The 15193-nt window shown below is 44.4% G+C and overlaps 2 protein-coding genes across 4 annotated transcripts in view; one reads left to right on the forward strand and one right to left on the reverse strand.

Annotated features, from left to right (window-relative positions):
- The window catches only part of IGF2 (insulin like growth factor 2), a 960921-nt gene that overhangs the window by 406855 nt on the left and 538873 nt on the right, over positions 1 to 15193 (reverse strand). The window lies entirely within an intron of this gene.
- LSP1 (lymphocyte specific protein 1) overlaps positions 1 to 15193 on the forward strand; it is a 95712-nt gene that overhangs the window by 70395 nt on the left and 10124 nt on the right. For all 3 annotated transcript variants that reach the window (XM_063117132.1, XM_063117133.1, XM_063117131.1), the window contains exons 4-10: positions 1582 to 1873; positions 3561 to 3671; positions 4302 to 4345; positions 6202 to 6283; positions 8766 to 8903; positions 9147 to 9227; positions 10618 to 10734. In XM_063117132.1, coding sequence (XP_062973202.1) covers positions 1582 to 1873; positions 3561 to 3671; positions 4302 to 4345; positions 6202 to 6283; positions 8766 to 8903; positions 9147 to 9227; positions 10618 to 10710 — 841 coding nt within the window. In that variant the 3' untranslated portion in view covers positions 10711 to 10734. The remainder of the gene's footprint in view (positions 1 to 1581; positions 1874 to 3560; positions 3672 to 4301; positions 4346 to 6201; positions 6284 to 8765; positions 8904 to 9146; positions 9228 to 10617; positions 10735 to 15193) is intronic.

Consider the following 15193-nt stretch of genomic DNA (forward strand, 5'->3'; position numbering starts at 1 on the left):
ACACACCTCTGCTCCAGACTAATGTGAATATAAATAACTTTTTAAAAACGTTAGTAAATATTAATGTTGTTCCCCTTCTGGTTTAACATCTTGAAAAGTAAACCTATAACTAATCTATGGTGTAGTTAAAATACAGAGCCCCTCTCATCCAGTACAGTCTAACTACGTTCTCTAGCAGTGGTGGGCGTGCCAGTCCCCTCCAGATACTTTGATCTGCAACTCCCATAATCCCTTGTGATTGTTCAGGTTAGCTAGGGCTGATGAGAATTGTAGTCCAAAGCATCTAGAAGGATACCAGGTTGACTAACCTGGTTCTATAGAATCTGCTTCTCAGGGAAGCTTTGGTTCTATGCAGTGAGCACAGAATGTGCTCAGTGGCCTTGGCCAATGGAGATGCATGATCCAAAGCCCTCTGTCCCCAGGCCTGTTAGCCTGAGGGCTTTGAGTTGACCTTCAGAAATACAAGAATGGAGGTGGATGATTGGAGTGTAACTTGGAAGCGGAACTGTTCCAACCCCCCTTTAAAACCATCCAAATTGTTGGCCATCACTACATGTTGCAGAATTTGCTGCCAATTTATCACCAGTTTGATGGCTTTAAAGGGGAGAGAAAGCTATCAATGGCTACTGGTCCTGATGGTCATATGCTACCTCCAATATGTCTATGTACACCAGTTGCTGGGCAATATGCCTATGTACACTAGTCGCTGGGGAGCATGGGCAGGAGGATACTGTTGTACTTGTGTCTTGCTTGTGGGTTCCTGTTTAACAGCTGTTTGGCCCCTGTGTGAACAAAATGCTGGACTAGATGGTACATTGGTCTGAACCAGCAGGGCTCTTCTGATGTTCGAACTGTTCTCAGCCCATAATTCTCAACCATGAATGCCACAGTTTTCCTCACCCTTAAACTTTAAATCTCCTTTCATCCCCACCCCCCTTGGTTTTAGTGGCCCAAGACCCCTCTTCTGGTACCCATGGCTCACTATCTTCTGTTTTGATGTAAGCTAGATTAGAACTTTATTAAAGCAGTCCAGTCATTAGGCTGAGGCCAGCAACTGCACCAGGCAGCAATTTTTGGATACCTCCAGGGGGTGGCGGGTGATGGAAATGACATCCACATATTTTTATATGTTGGAGGCAAGGTTTTGTGTACTATGTCTTGGGTGTTAAGTCTGGAACTTAGATATTATTGTTTGTGGAATACCAAGCTCCCCATATTAATGTTATACTGGGCAGTCCCCAAATCCCTTTTCCTATACACTTTTATTGTATTCTGGGGAATATTAAGGAAATGTAAACAAGTGTCTCAGCATCTTAAGGCTTTACATGACAGCATATTTCTACAATATTCAGTTTTCACGCAGAAATAAAGTTGTAATGAAGACTAGCTGTTATTTTATAACAAAACCAAATCAACATTTTATTGACTTCTGTGTTAGTACTGTACATCTGTTCACCATCATAAGGATATTAAACACTAACGTGTCTCTCTTAAAGGAGTAAAATAATCAGCTATCTTTGTCCTTCCTCCTCTTTGTCCTTTCTTCCTACCCTCACCATGTCTCCATCTTGGGTCACCAAGGCATTTCTATGGGGAAGAAGACAGCAATCTGACGGAAGCCACAGCCAAGCTGGAGCAGGTCCACCTGCAGCAGGAGTCTCCCACCTTCATCCACTTTGCACCCGTGCCTTCAAACTTCCTCAGGTTTGTTTCTGCCTCAGTCTCAGAAGATCAGCCTGAAGCAAAGCTGGAGGAGGAGCAGCCAAAGCTTAGTGAAGCTGTGGATGTCGGAGAGGAAAATCAAGACGTTCAAGAAGAGCCCCAGGATTTTGCAGAGGACAATAAGCATGAAGAAGAGCAAGAAAAGCAGGAGGTCAGAATGAAAATGCTTGTTTCTGCTGTCGTTTCTCCCTCCCTGGTGTCAGAAGGAGGCAATAACATGAGAGCTGCAGATCTAAGCAGGCAGGGCTGGCATCAAGGGTAGGCATGGTTTGGGCACCTGCCCAGTGTTCACACCCCAGCAGGGGCCACGGACAACCCTCCACTGAAATTTCTCCTCCTCTCCCCTATTGCAATCAGCCTAATTATCTGCCTCTCGCTCTGGCCCAGACAATAGTGGTGGTGAGAAGGAGGAGCAGTAGATGCCACCATCTACACACTCTCTGGCCTCCTGCCTGTCAAGCAAATTGCAGCAATGGTGGCGGAGGAGCAATAGCAGCTGGAGACAATGAGAGTGAGGAGGCAGACTCGCTGAGGGAGGGCGTCTCACTGAGCGTGTCCTGCTCAAGGGCTTTTAAAACCTGGAGCCGGCACTGGGGGCAGATGCCGCTAGTAAATTCCTCCCCGAGTAAGTTTTCCAGACACCCTACAGGTGAATAAAGACAAGCTTGAGGGTGTTTAGTTCCACTAGTGGTGTGTTCCCTCATCTTATGTCTGAGAGTTCACAGACTAAACTAAAAAAGGAGGCAACAGGACCACATAAGGAATGGTCAAAAGAAGAAAAAGTATGCTTGGAAACTGCTCTAGGTATGCGTGCTGTTGTTGACACTGTGGGTCGTGGGGATGGGATGTGAGCTTTTTTATTATTATTATTATTAAATATATATACCGCCCCATAGCCAAAGCTCTCTGGGCAGTTTACAAGTTAAAAACCGTGAACATTAAAAAGTATACAGAATTTAAAACCATCAAAAAAATATAAAAACAACAGTATAAAAGAGCAGTATCCATTTGAACAACAACAGTTCTGGGGTCCATTAAAAAACAAACAAACTTAGCATAAGTTGTTAAATGCCTGGGAGAAGAGAAAAGTCTTGACCTGGCGTCTTGACCTTCCTTCATAAAAAGGAAGAATTAAGGGGTGGGTGGGAAATAATTTTTTTAATGACCTTGATAGAATGGAAAATACAAATTTGCACAAATTAGACCATTAATGGTTGTGATTTTGTTCAAATGAAAAGAAATCCCCCCCCCCAAATCTGTAAGCTGGCCTGACTCATTGCACGCTGACTTGGGCCAGCTTGCGGATGATTGAACTGGAGCCTGGAGGCCCAAGCTGACAAAAGCTCTCTGAGCTCCACCCCCCAAACGTATTCTTCTGACATCCCTACTGGAGGCCTTCAGCCAGAGGCTGGAGAGCCATCTTTTGGGAGTAGTCTAGCTCTGGATTTCCTGCATCAAGCTGGGGGCCTCTAAGGCCCCCTCCAATACTCTGGGTCAAAATACACATTATGTTAATGATATCGCATGTCACTGAGCTTTATTGTTTTCAATACTTTATTATAACTGCACCTGGCTCTGGTTTTGATTGAGACCAAAATCCTACACTAGGAAGAGAAGATTAAAGCTTCCCTCACCCATTTTCTTCCCCCACCCCCTTGCAAGGAGGTTGAAAGCTTTACTGCTCATGCACAGCCGCTTTGGGTATGCTCCATATGTTGCAATGTGCGTGGCTGTGTTGACTGTTAAGTGAGGTATTGGTTCTAAGTGAGCCAATACGTCTTCCCTGTGCACAAGCTCTCTTGGCAGAACTGACATCCATTTTTTTCTTCTTCCTTCAGGAAAAAAGAAGATGGAAGGAGGAGGAAGGAGAACCAGCAAAACGGCAGAGAACCCCAAGCACTTCCAGCCAGGAGGAGGATGGCCAGCCGCCTTTAAGTCCTACAATAAAGGTTTGTGCCATACTGCTTAGAAGGACATTGGGAATTCTTGTAAACAGTGCTTTTTATGAATATCAGGTTTCATTCATTCCAGGGGAGTGATAGAGTGGATATAGACATGTTTGGATGGGCTGGAGAAAGGGCACCCATTATATGATATTTCTTCCTGCCCCACCAAACCCTACTAAACCTAACCCTTAGTTTGACACTCTAGACAGAAACAGGGGGAAAATATATCTGTCCTTTAGACCCCAGAAGGTAGATCAGAATCATCTGGTAGTTCTCTGTGTGATTGCTGGTTCCCTTTTGTTTAACATTAGCAGAGACAAAAGGTCTCCCTCTCCCCTAAATTACAGTGCTGGAATGAAGAAACCTGCATCGGGGGAGGGGGAACGGGGGAACTAGGAACAGATTTTCACGTGGAAGGAGTGTGCGCCATTCAGTTCTGCTATTCAAATCCATCCTGGGTTCAAAATTCTTTAATTTTAAGTATATGTGTTTTGCACCCAACTCTGGTTGGTGGATTTCAGGGTGCTTGTAAAAAAAAGAAGAAGAGTAGATCCCGCAAGCCTGAAGTCTGCCCACCCCTGCTTGGTCACACCACTGACCAAACTGCTGAGTCTCTTGTGTTTATTGTTTTAGATCATCGACAGAACTGAATCTTTCAACCGCTCCGTACAGAAAAGGTAATTTCCATGCATGGACTGGATGCTTGAAGCCAGTGGTGGGGACCATGCGGATGTGTGGCTCTTTGGTGTTGCTGGACTGCAACTCCCATCAACCCTAGCCAAGGGTGACAGATGATGGGACTTGCAATCCAACAACTCCTGGAGGGCCACAGGTCCCCGAACTCTGCTCTCAGGTGTGGAATTATGGTCTTTCAATTAGTTAACGGCAAGTATACTGAAGACATTGTATTATTTCCAGTATTTATATGCTGCCTTTTAGGGCTAAGGCTTCCCAGAAGGCTTACATTAAAAATGAAAACATAAAATAGAACTATAAAAAGAGTCAAGTAGAATTACAAAACTAAAATCAGCAATTTAAAATAATCATGAACTAAAATTATCAATTTAAAATAATATAAAACTCAACTTGAGTTAAAAGCAGACTGAAATAAGGATGTTTTTTAAAAAAATGCTTTTTAAAGCTAATAATGATGGGGCCATGAGTATCTTACAGAAATGTTGCAGAAATATAGGGCCACCACTGAAAAGGCCCTGTCTCTACTGCCCCCAGTCTAATAGATCTTGATGGCCATCCTGTGAGTTGGACCTCTGTGGCTAATCTTACGGTATGAGCAAATTCATATGGGGGCAGACAATTCTTCAGATAATCTGCTCCCAAACCATTTAGAGCATCTGTTGTTCTTCTGGATATTGAGGGCAAAAAACAGGCTGAATTTCTTCTTGCTCTGGATGTATTCATGACACTTTACCATGGTTAAATATTACACCTGAATACATAGACCATCATTAGCAAATGTGCAATCATTTGTACTAGCCAAGGTGAAACCATCCAGTCAAAAACCCATGGTTATGGCATCCCCACCCCCCTTCGCTTCAGTCTCCCTGCTTGTGAGATTACATGGGAGCAGGGTCGGTGCTACCATAGAGGCCACTCAGGTGGCCGCCTAGAGCGCCAAGCTAAGAGGGGCGCCGGGCACAGAACAGCACTCACGTGCGTTGGCTGTGAGCCGGGCTGGGCCGAGGATTCAGCTGGGCCTGGGCGGGTGAGATGGTGCCCTGCACCCGCCCAGCCGAAGCAAAGCCAGGGACGCTGGTGTGGGGCGGGTCCACGTTTGGACTTCCAGAACACACCCGGAAGAGAGAGAGAGAGAGAGAGAATGTATGGGTGAATGGGGTGCATGTGGTCTTTAAGTGAATGCATGTGTTCATGCATGTGTTTGTTTGGAGTGAGTGATGCTGAGTGTGAGTTGGGGGGGATGATTTGGAGGTGATATTCCTATTAAATAATGCATTTTAGACCCATAGACGTTCCTTTCCAATTTGTTTGCTATAATTGGCATGATGTATTTCTTGCACTTTAAAATAAATTTAGCAGTTTCAAGTTTTGTGCTTCTTATTTTTTCCAGGAAACATATGTTCTTAAAAATCAAAGTTGGCAATTTTTTTGGCGGGGGGGTGGGGGTGAAAGTAGCTCACCTTGCCTAGGGCGCAAAATAGTCTGGCACCAGCTCTGCATGGGAGTATTGCTGGTATGTCTATACACTCTCTCTGGGGTAGGTGGTGGGTGGGGCAGAACTTATTAAGCAACTAAACCATGTATTCATTGAATGTTCAAGATCTTAACTACTGTTAAGGCAACAAATCATGGTTAAGTATTGTCTGCACTGGTCTTTGCAGTGTGTGTAGAATGGTGTCCCCCCATCCTGTAAAAAAAATAAATTGGCAAATTGGACAAGAACCAATGAATGCATTGGCCAAAAAACTGCAGAGTGACCAATGGTGATTGGGTACACTCTGAAATGTCCAGGTTTGTGAGATACCCCATTTTCATTTGCATCTTCTGTTCTTTCCAGTAATAGTGTGAAGAAGAGCCAGCCGCCTCTTCCAGTTTCAAAGATTGATGACAAACTTGAGCAGTACACTCATGCCATTGAGGTGAGGTGACACTCCTTGACTCTGCTGCTGATGCTCACTGAAGCTTTTGCTGAGGGTGCATGCTTTTTTCCTCCTTCTCTTCATTGGTTTACGTAAGCCCTCTTCAGACCTTATGGAACAGGAAGTGTGGAATGGAAAATGGGGACCCAGGTATCGGCTACACCCCCAACATTACTGTGTTGATGGGGAAGCTCTGCAGTGAGGTTGTAGACAGTGATGCCACTGAATTTTGGCTCATTGCTCGAAACTCATCAGTATGTAGCACTCATCTTTGTAGCAAGCCTGGATCAATGTATTACAAATTCACTATGAAGTTCAGAATTAATTGCGAGTCTCAGAGCGTGTGCAGTGAAGCAGTACACAGATTTCCTCCCAAGTGTTCAGTCATCCCTGCATCGTTGCTAGCGACTCAGCAGGAAGAAGGAAAACTTGTGCACAGTAACAAGCTGAGGGCAATTCCAGCCCTGCTCATTGTGGGCAAAAGCCTCCCTTTTTCCAACTGGCACCCCAGGAGGGAGACTTGTGCACAATGACTGGAGAGTCTGCGAGTTCCAGCAGGGAAGCCTATGACTCAGCTCGTGAATGTAAGCTGAGCTGGGGATTCCGGGAAATCTGTCAAGGCCCAAGAAGGCCAGATTTCCCTGTGCTGAACGTCCCTAGTTTGAGCTTACATGGATAGGGTGACCATATTTTGGAAACCAAAAAGGAGGACAAAATGGCCGCCCTCAGGAGGCGTGGCCACCCCAACATGCCCACCCCCAAGGTAGTGCCAACTCAACATGTCCGGCCCCCAAGGGGGCGTGGCCTCGGTCACATTTATTTATTACATTTTTATACTGCCCAACAGCCGAAGCTCTCTGAGTCCTGCAGAAAGTACGTTATTCCCCCGCCACCTTAAAGAACCCGATTGGAGTGGAGGAGGGGAAAGGATTTCATTCTGCACCACCACCATCCACTCCAATTGGGGCCTTTTCTATAATGTCCACGAATGACCCACTTTCCCTTTTAAGACCTCAATTGGAGCTCGGGGTGGGGGAATGATGTGCCTCAAGAAAGCATGCCATTCCCTCCTGCCATGCTAATGGCAGCCTTAAAGGGGAAGGTGTGTCATTCCAGGACATTATTGAAAATTATAGAAAATCCCCCCTGACACCATGGAAAGAACAAAAACCAGGACAAATCTGGGGAAATCCTGACAGTTGGTCACCCTATACATGGATGAACTTGCTACTTTCTAAGTCAATAACAAATTCACTAGGGGTAAGTTCACCCATCACTACGTGTAACTGTTATAATCTTTTGCATGATCAGGAAGCCTGATTGGGCAGGGTCCTTGAGCCCACGGAGGACTGGAACGGCATTCAGCTGAAAGGGGTTACAGGGTCATTGAAGGGAACCTGAACCGGTTGTAGATGAGGAAGTCTGGGCTGGTGCAGACATTTTTTACATTTCCCCTCCTTTTTATTGTGAATATCAACAAAACAGAACCGAAAATACATTCTGTAAAGAAAACACACACATTACATATATAGGAATATCATCATTTTCCATCATTTGTACTGTTCATTGAAAAAAAGGGGGAAGGGAGGGAGTTATACATAAGTTTCAAGAAAAGCAGACCAGATATCCAGGTATTTATCCACTTGCAAGTTGTGCCTATATAACACCCGTTCAAAAGTTGATAAGTGTTATTAGGTATTCAGTCCATTGCATATGGGAGGTGAGCATTTGTTCTTCCAACGTGATAGTATAATTTTTTTGGCTGTAGTTAAGGGCCCTGAAGATTCATCTGCGCTGACCATGTGTTAACTTCCAAGAAGCCGGTAGGTAATTTAGGAGGACATGCACTTTGTTCCATATTATAGGCGCAGACGTGCCTGTTCCTTTTCCCCACAAATTGCTGCTCGATTTCGGCAATTTGTCAGTTAAATAATCCATGAATTGCCATTGTGTGATTCCATAATATAACTCTGCAATTAAGGTTAGTGCCTGTGCAAGAGATGTTGAAGAACTACCTTGCATCATGCTGCCCTGCCTCTGATGACATTGGCAGGACTTGGGCTGGTGCAAAGTGGTCCTGCATTACAATCCCTGTCTTAAGGGAAAGAAGTCCTCCACCCATTTGAGCTGATGCAGGAGTATCAACACCTCCAAAATGCAGATACTCTGCAATGCATCCTTTCCCAACTTGGTCCCCTCCAAGTTGGGGCAGGCTAGCCTACTGATCAGGCATTTGGAGATGGTAGTCGATTGACTATGATCATAAGGAGACCTACGAGAGACTTGGGCACCTTGTGTCAAATCATTATGAATGTGGAATAAAAAGCCAGAAATAACACTATGAAAGTGGTATATGGAATGTAGATTGTGCCCTAACAGTTCAATATCACTATAAAGCAGTAGTGTAGATCTAGCTTCTATGTTAAGGATTGGGTTCTTTTAGAGAAAGGAGCTCTTTCACTCTCATCTATATACTTTCCAGAGTTCCAGCAAGGGCCCCAAACCAGTGCGTCAGCTTTCCATTGACCTTCCTACCAATAGTGCAGCAGTGGCCAGCACGAAAAGCCTCTGGGAGACCGGAGAAGTGGCCCAATCCCCTGTGAAGACAACACCTTGTAAGGTAGGACTTCCACTGTGCCTTGTGCTCAAGTTGTTGGAAAAGGTTCAGCCTCCTGGGAGGGGGTTGATGTTAGAGGAAATGTACCTCCTTTCAGAAAGTATTTGCATGTTGACTATTTAATGCACAAATGCTCCTGATCAAAGGGGGTCAGCATATGGGATCTTGAGCCCCTTTCTGATCAAGTGTAGCCTCTTCCATGGAGGGCAGCTCAAAATCTGCTTCCTGTGTCCATGTCTCTCCTAGGACATTGTGGCTGGAGACATTGTGAACAAGAGAAGCATTTGGGAGCAGAAAGAGAGCCCAAGTACAGATGGAAATGCTAAGGTGAGAGAACCTCTTTCTTTGCGGGAAAATCATTGCAAGAACCATTGATGAGCAGGGGGTTGGACTTGATGGCCTTATAGGCTCCTTCTGACTCTACTATTCTATGTTTCTAATGCTTTGCTTCGAGTATGCATGTATCTATGGGTGGTGTGAAGGGAGGAAGGAGGCTTTTCTATAGTTTAGACCAGCCTTCTCCAATCTGGAGCCCTCTAGATGTGTTGGACTCAACTTCCAGAATCCCCCAACCAGCTATGCTGCTCTGTTCTCTGTGGTGCTATTCCTCCAAGGGTCAGCCAAGTGGTGACACTTTGTGTGCTCAACCTGGATAGTTAGCTGTGTGTGCCAGAGGCACCCAACTCAGCTGGTACTAGGAGGAACCTCTCCTTCAAGTACTGGCCAAGTTCCTTTCTCCATGCAGAGGAGACACAGAGCAATGTAAAATGGACAGGATGGGGGAAGACTTTGGTGCCCCACCCCTGACACACTCTGGCCTGCCAAATTGGTCTGGGGAGCAATCTGGCCCCCAGAGCAAGAATGATTCCCCATCCTGAAATTAGTGAGTAGCTTCCCCTTGAATAGCTTTTCTGTGGATTGCCCAAATGTGTGTATGTGGTCTTTTATTACTGATTTTCTTTAATTTTTTTGCTTTAAAAGTGATATTTTGCTATTAAAAGAAAACATGGTGAGAAATGTAGTTAGACAGAGAGACAGACATGTGCGCACACACACACAAGAACAGGAGCTGACATGGAGTGACTCATGGCATGAACAGGAAACAACAAAATGGGCCAAACCTGCAAGCAACGAAACTCTGTTTGAAGTTGCCGGGGGCGGGGGGGGGGGGGGGCGGCTTTGCTGAATAGAACTTTGTAGGACCTCCTGGTTGTTGGAATGCAATGCCCCAACTACACCAAGGGGTCTAGTATGGAAGCACCCTGGCATATCCACCCGTATATTTACCTGCATTGTAAAAATGCGGTTGCTTAATATGTGCTTTCCTGACAGTTGATGTCATCTTTTTGGGCTCCTATGGAGAAGTAAAGTTGGTTCTGATTTTTGAAGTGTTTTTTTTGGTGGGGGGACAGGACCCTCTATCATCAATTAATCCCATTGCACTTCTCTTATATAACTTGAATTGTATTACAAAAGGAGAATAGCTTCCTCTCTATTTTTGGGATAAAGTGAAAGCGGCAGTAGAAGTGTAATAACTAGAGTGAAGTTGGACCATTTTTTAAAAAACAAAATCTGTGAAAGCTCTAATGGCTGAAACCTGAAGCCAAAGTAACTTGACCACCAGGCAGAGCACTTGAAAAATGGGGCTATGGGAAGAGGCTGAAGGTACTTGAGTCTAAGCCCCTGAACGTACTTGCATTTCTTTTTTCGCATTTAGGTCAGGCTTCCTGGTAAGAAGTACAAGTATGTGGCAACTGGACATGGCCAATACAAAAAGGTGTTGATAGAAGATGGGGCAACGGAAAAATAGCCTGCTTAGGCATCAAACACACAGGTAAGTACGGTGTATAATGAAATGATTTCATATTTTATTTATTCATTATTACATTTATATCCTGCCTTCCACCCCCTCTTCTAAGGAAGCTAAGGCAGCTTACATGGTCTTCTTCCTCTCCAACCATGTGAGATAGGTTAGGCTGAGAGTCAGTAAAAATTCCTCCAGTGAGCTTCATGGCCCAGTGGGGACTAGAACCTGGATCTCTTGAGTTTCAATCCAACACTCTAACCACTGCACCACACTGGCTTTCAAAGAGATAGTGGCACACATCTCAACAGTGCACAGGGTGAAGTTTTTTTGGTTTTTTTTTGCAGCAGTTGAAAGTTTCTCTGCTCTCTGGGAGCAACGTCTGGTTTTTTATTCACAAAAGACAGCACTTCCATAGAAACACTTTATTCAATCTATACATACAATGTTTATACAACTTCTTGATTCTGGTGGCTGGATTTCATAGGAATTGCATCTGGAGTGCACAGACTGTGCCTGTCTGTGGAAGGAAACCTCTAAAACCTGCCATAGGAGTCCGGTGGGTGAAGGATCCTCATCTCTGTTAACTGTAGACTCAGAAAGAGGCCTCCAGCACCATCCGGCCAAATCACTTTTCCTTTTCTCACTCTTTCTTATCTTATTACGTCCTCTCTCGCATCTCTTCATGTTCAAACATGTCTGTTTCTTTATTACTTCACACACATTCTCCTTTCTGCGTTCCATATTATTGCTTTAAAAGACTGGCAGAGCCTTACGCTCCCAGACATTTGACATTCGAACGTGACTTGCATATCCTTTCTTAGTTTAGCACTCCCTCTCATCCAAGCTGTCATTGAAACAAAGCATCTATGAGGATTGATTAAAACATCTGAACCTTGGCTTACACATCCACATTAAAGGGAATAGGCAGCTGATAACAAAGATAGCTCTGGGGATATTTCATCTGGCGATATATCAACCTGTAGGTAAAGCTGAATGGCCTCATAATTTACAGAAGCAATTCTGTAATGAAGGACTTGATGCCATCAGATCCATAGCTTCACTGTTAAGCTATTGCTTGTGTAACTTGGGAATGGAGCATGCCTACTAGGAGGGTTTACATACCTGTCCATTGGATGTTGGCTTTTCAGCCAACAGGTAGGAAAGGACCTGCTGCAGAGTTCAACCTCAGCTGAGCCTTAGCCTTAAGATGCTGCTGAAAAAGGGAGGAAGGTAGCAAGTAATCTCTGCTGCTTTGTACATTCACACTAACACTGTGGGGTGGGGGAAGGCTGCAGGCCTCATGTGCATGCACCCTTTGAAACTTCAGGCAACTGGCTGTGGGTGGAAGATACATTTTACACATGTGCTGAACTGAAACATAAAGGAGGCTGCATGAACTGTGATCTACTGTATAGCACAATATGGAAGAGATGTTTTAAAGGGGAAAATATATGGGAGCTTATTAGAGATATAAAGGCCAAGAAGAAGGGGGGAAATCCAGATACATATTTTTAGAGAATTGTGTGTTCTCCTGTTTTCCTCCTCAGGGAAAAAAACAAACAAAACCACGATCATTTCAGAAAAAACACACAACCCATTTATCACCTGTTTTTCTGGAAAAAAAAAAAAGAACCCAGAAAAGTTCAAATAAAAACCACATTTTTAAAAAGGAAAAAACCCTGAAAAATTGAGAAACGTGGGGGTTTTTTTTTGGGGGGGGGGGAAGAAAAACTTTTTAAAACCATTTTTCCTGGACTTTTACATCTCCAGAGTCTATACTTCTTTTCTGTTGCAGGGCAAAAATGGCAGTAGGGGGAAATATTAAGATGCTTCCCTTGTCCCACTAATGCTTTAGACTGCAGTCTCTCTGGCGACATTTGCGAAAGCAAATCTTGGGGAAAAGTTGCACATGCCTGAGTCGTGCCTATTGGCTTTTGTTCACTGCCACTGAAAAGCAGCACATTATCCCACTTTGCCTTCCATGGGTTAATGTGGAAGGACTGTTTTAGAGCTTTAGGAGATTAGAAACTACTATTCACTTCACACTTCCTGCGCAGGGATAAAAGCCAGGAGGGAAACTATGTAGCTATAAAATGGAAATAAAACTCTCATCTAGCCATCGTTCCGGCAACCATCTTCTCCAAAATGAGCTTGGAGCACATCTGAAGGGAGCTGGACCCTGCAGTTCCTCTGAAACAGAAGAGGATTGGGGGCAGGTCCCTCCCTTGACCTGCTCTTGCAAATTCAGTCTGAAGTGCTTAAATAGTTGCACTCAAGCTGGGAGTAATCTTCTTTCGAGCCAAAGTGCCTTTCTGCGCCGGTGATGCTGCTGTAGGAAACTTGCTACTCACTGTGAAAGCCATGCCTCGCTTAATGGAGCGGCACTGTTAAACAGCTTGATGGGTCCTTGTGGAGAATACGGGGAATTAGTTTTGCATGATGATGCAATTGTGGAGGTGGCTAGAATACTATATATATAAAAAACACCCAACCAATCTCTGAACTAAGTCATCCCAAAACAAAGTCCCTTAAGTATGATACTCAATATTGAAACTGCTTTAAAGTTACTGGTGAACTCAAGGGCTAGTATGGATACTGCAAACATAAGCAACAATTCATGCTTATGGTGAAGCACAGAGATAGCTACATCAATCCTGATCCAAAGAGCAGCATTAGCAACTCTTATTCTAGTGCGCCAGCAATGTTGGGTGAACTGTCCCTTGATCGTCCACTGCTGCACTGCTGGGGTTAAGCAAGCAAAATTTCAAACCAATGACTACATAATCACTCAAGCAGATACTGCACTAAGCAGCTCACTCTGTTCTTAGTGCGAGCAATTCACTCCTGACCCACGACTGCACACACACTTATAGAGAGAAATGAAAGTGTGAATTGGGTGATTCACAGATATGGCAGTGGTTCAGTGACTGCAGTAGTTGGGACAAAGTGCTGTATTAACAGCAGAAATTACTGTGTACCCGTTTGCACATGCAAACACATGTGGACAAATAGGGTGACTCAGATTGTCCCGGAGTCTGCAGTAGTTCTTGAAACACTTTTGCCTACTATCTCCTTGTGGTTGCTTCCAAGAGTTGAGTCTCATGTTGTGCAGATACCTATCCAGGAGTGACTAGAAAATGGCTGAAGGTCTCTGCTGAGATGCCAGATTGGTCAGATACCATGTCTGCGATGCATGAATCCTTGGCTACTTTCTGGCCACATCCATAGGCATATTACCCGAAATGAGTAAGTAAATGCACAACTGGAAGGGCCAATGGAGTCATGTCGAGTGACTAGTAAAACCTCTCAGAGAAAGACGAACAAAGCTGTAGCCCTCTTGTGTACTTGCTGGGTCAGCTTCCCAGTGGAACATGTTCCAGCTGGCTTAGTTGCTGTCTTGTAAAAAAATCCACGGAAGTTAGGAGCCAACACATTTTTACTAGCCTGGCTACCTAGGTGAGTCACTGATGACCATAAAAACAAAGCTTTGTTGTCAATCTTCCTAACTTGGTTGCCTTGAGGCAAGGAGAATGGCCAGTAGCCACTTAGAAGCCAGGCTCAATGTGGTACAAATTGCATAAATGTGTAGTGTTCCTTTGTAGTATATAACTTCTTGTGTCTCTGAACCATAGTCTTTCTAGAAGCCATGGGCATCCTATGTCTTGCTAATATTACAAACTGAATACTGCAATATGCTTGACATTAAATTATCCTTAATGAGTGTTCAGAACACACAACTGCTGTAGAATGCCACCACTGACCTTTTTGTTGAGGTGGGTCTCAGGGAAAATTCTTGGGAGTATCTGCAGTGTGTGTCTTGTTGAACACCATCCAAGGTTCTAGTTCTCATCCATGAAATCTTAAAAGGCCTGGATCTAGGGCCAGTATCAAGAGTCATCATAGTTGGGCACCTGTCAAAGGCTCACTGACAAGAGCTCCAAGACCTGCTCCTCCTCTTTCCCATTGCAACCCACTTGTACATCTGCTTCAGTGGTGATGGTGAGGAGCAGTGGATGCCACGACCTACATGCTTATTAGCTCTTTGCCTGTCTCCTCACTAAGGGAGAGGGACCTATTAAAAGCATCTTGCCCAAGAGCTATCCAAAGTCTGGAACTAGGACTGCCTGCATCTCAAGGTGCCTTAAGGAGCATCTGTATATATGAACCTGCTTGTTGATTAAGATCTGCAAAGGAATCTGTCCCAGATGATGTATCTGTGGGATCCTAAATCTATGAATGGGAAGAGCAGGGTCCTCTTGGTGGTGGAATTATAGAATTCTCTCTCCAAAGATGCCTACCAGGCAACATTCTGTGGTTCTGTGTGTCAGGCCAACCTCTGAATGTTTTGTACTTTGCATGTATTGTGCTAAAAGACTAGGCAGCAGTCTTAAATACATGCTAAGTCAAAATAGTGCCTCCTGCTACATCAAAATGATGGTGTTTTCTCACCCTTGTCTTCCAAAATGTATATTACTGCTTGGTGAGT

This window comes from Elgaria multicarinata, chromosome 2, assembly GCF_023053635.1.
Source record: "Elgaria multicarinata webbii isolate HBS135686 ecotype San Diego chromosome 2, rElgMul1.1.pri, whole genome shotgun sequence".
NCBI classification, from domain to species: Eukaryota; Metazoa; Chordata; class Lepidosauria; order Squamata; family Anguidae; genus Elgaria; species Elgaria multicarinata.